This window comes from Raphanus sativus, unplaced genomic scaffold, assembly GCF_000801105.2.
Source record: "Raphanus sativus cultivar WK10039 unplaced genomic scaffold, ASM80110v3 Scaffold2960, whole genome shotgun sequence".
NCBI lineage: Eukaryota > Viridiplantae > Streptophyta > Magnoliopsida > Brassicales > Brassicaceae > Raphanus > Raphanus sativus.
In genome coordinates, this window is record NW_026618267.1 from 8,286 (window position 1) to 12,988 (window position 4,703).

The window sequence follows — 4,703 nt, forward strand, 5'->3', positions numbered from 1 at the left end:
ATATTCGATATATGGTTACTTCTCAGGACTTTGGTTTTATTGATTTAGTTATCATTTTCGGTCGTTAAACAAGTAACGAACAATATCAAAACGAATCGTTTTTTTTGTGATATTTGTTATTTGTCTTAATACTTGCAATAGTAAAATTCAAGTACTGATTATATCGTTAACCATAGTGTTAATGCTTTTTGTTATAATTTTCTATAAATTACAGTTCATGAAGTACACACGCACAGAGCAAATGGATCGAACCCCAGTTTGGACCGCGTTTTGGTTTAAGCAGCAAACCGTAAACCTTCTCTAATCCGGTCCAACTTTATTTTGCACTCAATGCACAGTTTTATTGATGATCTCACACTACAAACGCAAATGAAAAGTTCATATATTTGTTATATCCGCTCATAAGCAAACCATTTAATTTTTCTGACAAGCATTAATAATACATAAGTGATTGTTTATAGTGCTGCCTTTGAGAAGGAATGATTGATTCCGCAAATTCAACTCGTTGTGCAATGATGACCAACAACAACAAGTATATAGAGTTTGCTCAAAAACCATGGATCTTGATGTTATCCTTCTTCACAAGACCAGCCTGGTTCAACAACATTCTTAAGATCAGAATACAAGATCTTCTGCTATAAACAAACCACAAAAGTACAAAAAAACAAGAGTAACTACCTGAACAAGGAAAGTAGAGACGTTCTTCCTCTGATCACCTTGAAGCTGAATAACCTACAATTTATTGAAAAATTCTCAACTCATGATAAAGTATATACTCTAAAAGGTTCAACTTTCAAATCTAAATGTTCATCTATATATTAAAATTTGATCTTGCCAGCAAAAAGTATGCATCAGAACTAGTATTTCTTGTTTAGAAACCCACAAGAGCTAGAACAAACTTTGCCTAGTAGACAGATGTAATAAAAAGGGATCTCGAAACACACAGAGACACAGACCTGTCCTAGTTCAGAGTCCTGGACGACAGTGCCATTGCAGCAGAACTCTTTCTTAAGGTCTTTAAGGATCTTAGTATAGCTATACTCTTTCTTAAGGCCCTGGACAGTGGTCAGGCTTTTTCTACCATTACGCTGCTGAACACGTATGTGCACGTATTCCTTTGTTCCAGCTCCAGCTCCAGCGTCCTCAGCATTTGCATCAGCAAACGGATCTTAACATATCACCAACAAACAAACAATAATAAAATTAAAATTAGCTTCCCGAATCCATTTAACAAGAACAAAAAAAAACACTTTTCTATATTCACAACAATTTCAACCGCAAAGGTGTGTGTTTAATTCAGGTGAAAGATTTACCAAAGGCAGTGGGGACTTGAACTTCAAGATCTGACATGAACCTTGGTTGAAACAAGGGAGCAAACTCGACAAGGATGCTAGAGCCTGTGAGAAAAGGACATGAAAATTCGAATTAAGACAAGTGATTTCATTGCAGAACATGAAAGTGAAAGCTCGTGATCATCGGATCTGAAATTGATTTCGATTTTGGAGTCAACTCAGAAAAGAAAAAAACGAAAATTAAGCGCGATCCATGAAGCGTATACACAAAATATTGAAGATCTTATCCAGATCAGAGAGAATAGAAATCATCTACAAAAACTCTAATCGATCCAAGAATCATGGAATTGAGTATTGGAAAAGAAAAAGGGAGAGATGAATAACCTGATGTAGATGTATTAGGGTTTCGACGATTTGGATTATACGAGAGAAATGAAAACCCTATATTCTTCGGATAAAAGACAGCTTCTGTCTGGTCTGAGAGAGGAAGAAGAGGACAAATGACGAGAGGAAGAGCTATAAAATCGATTTCTCTTTTAATATTTGCTTTTTTAAATTTAAGCAGTAATTCGGCGAGTCGGCACGGCATCTATTGGGCCTTCATAAAGACCCAGGTTGGTTCGGATTAACAAAGCCCAAATTATTGAGCTTGGTTGAAGCATTACGATTAAAGCATTCTACCGGACCAAAAAATCCAAACCGGGATCAGACCCAAATTTAACTGAAAATTACTTGGTAATTTGATTGAAGTTATGTTGAGAGTCAGCACTTGCGTTGTAGCTTCCCAATCTTCCAGGTCATCACTTGAGATCTTGTTATCCTTCTTTCTCTTCCTGAAATAGCATTGTTGTAGCTTATCAGCCACCTCCATGTGCAATGGTTGCCTTAGTTATTTCAAAGAGTTTATGACTCTTTACATGTTATCTTTAAACATTGTGATTGCTTTTCCATTGAACTTACTATTATACAACTCATGACAGAAATCCTCTATACATAGGCTTTTCTTTTTGTTGTTGTCTACCTCGTTGCCAAAGCCATGTGGGTGCAACTAGACATCTCAGCAGAACTTAGTAACAGCTCGGTACATGTTCTTTCAAATTTCATTGTGGAACTTTACTAGAATGCTTGAATTTCCATCTATGCAATTAGTAGAATGTTTGTAACAGGTGCCAAGAGTATAGAAGTGTTGGTGTATGTCTTGTACGTTCACAGAACAAGATTTAAAATTTGATCCAAGAGTTATGTAGACAAAAAAACACATGATCACTTGTTCTATTGTAATATTTTGAAAGAAACCAAAAAGAAGAAAAAAAAAACATTTCCATTATTATTCTTTGAATTAAAAAGTGGTTCACTGATTACAAATCTTGGTCTTTTATTAGAAAGCTACAAGTGTAGAGTAGACGTAAATAAAGATACACCACATCTAAGCGAGAGATCTGGAACTAAGGCTCAATCTTGACAAGGTCTTCAATAGATTTTCTATATTCCATAATCAAGTCCCTAACCAAAGAATTTAATGAGACAAAGTGTAAGAAGAAATATCTGGTCAATCAAAAGACAAATGATATGTCGTGACAGTTTTGCAGAACTTTACCTTCTTTGTTGAAGTAATTGCTCACTTTCTTCTAGATTCCTCTTTTGGCCGTCAACAGTCTATTAAAAAAACACACATACATCATCAGTAAAATACCTTCCCAAAAGCACATGTCAAATGATGATATCAGACCAAACAGAGAGAAACAAAAACCATTGGTTCATTACCATAGTAGTTTTGGATCCAAGGGATCCTGAAATCGAATTCAACAGCTGCTGGCACTTATCAAAATGGCCGTTCAATTCACTCACCTGCAATTCCACACATACACAATTCAACATTCAAAAACCCTAGACAGAAACCTCAAACAAAGACCTAGATCATCTTTGTTAGAGACAAGGAAAGAAACCAAACCAGAGCATCAGAGTTCTGATCTCGTGTTCCTGTTTCAACAGCATCTGATAGTTTCTCCACCAACTGCAAATACCATATACATTAGACACCCAACAATTCCCATAAAAAAAACTGGATAATTTGGTTTGGTTGCTTTACAGGATAGAGATGGAAATGAGAAGCTAAAGACTGGTGCTGCTGCGGAGTCTGAACCGATTGCTGCGGAGTATGCACCAACTGCTGCTGCTGCTGCGGTGTATGCATCATAGATTGCGGAGTATGAACCATCGTCTGTTGCGGCGGCGGAGGGGACTGCAAAGACGATTGCGGCTGCTGCTGCTGGATAGGAGAATGTAGCAGACGGTGCTGCTGGTGATGGAACTGCTGCTGTTGAATGAACTGTTGTTGTTGCTGGAATTGCTGGAACTGCATCTCTTGTTGTTGTTGCTGTTGCTGTGGCTGGAACTGCTGCTGGGTTTGTTGTTGATGAAACTGTTGTGGCTGTTGTTGTTGTTGCTGGAGGAATAGATGGTCTTGATTGGTGGGTGTACCGAAGCTACCCTGCGCCTGAACGTTGGGGATCATCGACCAATTGCCTCCCGCGAACTGATCCATCCCTCCGATCTCACTACTTGCCTGATTTTTAAACGACGTCGTATTATCAAACCGTGAACAGTCTAGTAAAAAACAGATCTGTGCGGAAACATATCTAATACTCTACTTAGAATCTAGAGATCCCGGCATAAATATCTCACCTCGAACACGATTGGAGACGATGAAATTAGGTCGAATCAGATTTCAAGAAGAGAAAGAAATAGAAGAGGTTAGAAGATTTTGCCGCGTACCTGAAAAAAAAAACAGAGAGCTAGGACGGAGAGAGTGATTGATCGGTGAACGTTTCCACTAAACGCCGACGAAAATATTAAGGGGAGGTTAAAGTCATCAAACAAAATGGGCTTTTTAGTTGAGCCCATTACTGGCCCCATCTGAATAAGATCAAACCCGCCGTGGAAGTAGACTAAAGATCTTTAAACAAAATGGGCTTTTAAATGAGCTCATTTGTGGCCCATTAAAGCGAGATCAACCCGCCGTGTACGAGTGATTCGTCTTCTTCTTCAAATCAACGCTATGAATGGTTCTCAAGTAGAGAAGGAACACTTTTGAGTCTTCGATACGCAGAAAAAAAAAGGTGGGAGGGAACGATGCTTCTTTTGACACTTTCATCAATTGTTGGACTTTGAAATTTGATTATAAAATTGCTTTATTGGCATTTCTCTGATTTGTGTCATCAGATTGGAATTTGAGCTCTCAGAGATTCCATTCCAAAAGGTGCGTTGATCATTATTGCATCTCTTTCTCTTAATGTTAGTTATCATATTATTATCTTCATAGAAAACCATAAAGGGCCAAACTTTTATTGGATAGGAGTGTTTTGCTTTGATCCTTCTCTAAAACTGTTACTATCACACTACTTGTCTACT

The 4,703-nt window shown here is 37.7% G+C and overlaps 2 protein-coding genes across 3 annotated transcripts; both read right to left on the minus strand.

Moving 5' to 3' along the window:
- Positions 1 to 362: 362 nt before the first annotated feature.
- LOC130506174 (protein translation factor SUI1 homolog 2-like) lies at positions 363 to 1,828 on the minus strand. The gene is made up of 5 exons (XM_057000806.1): positions 1,677 to 1,828; positions 1,314 to 1,397; positions 957 to 1,168; positions 679 to 732; positions 363 to 592 (listed from the first exon to the last, which is right to left on the minus strand). The coding sequence occupies exons 2-5, from the start codon at positions 1,348 to 1,350 to the stop codon at positions 548 to 550; spliced, it is 348 nt and encodes a 115-aa protein (XP_056856786.1). The 5' UTR covers positions 1,351 to 1,397; positions 1,677 to 1,828; the 3' UTR covers positions 363 to 547.
- A 767-nt stretch (positions 1,829 to 2,595) lies between these two features.
- On the minus strand, positions 2,596 to 4,100 carry LOC130506173 (mediator of RNA polymerase II transcription subunit 9-like). Of its 2 annotated transcripts, none has more exons than XM_057000804.1 (6): positions 4,068 to 4,100; positions 3,382 to 3,858; positions 3,244 to 3,306; positions 3,057 to 3,140; positions 2,890 to 2,948; positions 2,596 to 2,795 (listed from the first exon to the last, which is right to left on the minus strand). In XM_057000804.1, exons 2-6 carry the CDS (start codon positions 3,835 to 3,837, stop codon positions 2,738 to 2,740), a joined length of 720 nt encoding a protein of 239 aa, XP_056856784.1. In that variant the 5' UTR covers positions 3,838 to 3,858; positions 4,068 to 4,100; the 3' UTR covers positions 2,596 to 2,737. The 2 variants fall into 2 exon arrangements, with proteins under 2 accessions (XP_056856784.1, XP_056856785.1); XM_057000805.1 differs by lacking the exon at positions 4,068 to 4,100 and adding an exon at positions 3,978 to 3,998.
- Between the last annotated feature and the right edge of the window lie 603 nt (positions 4,101 to 4,703).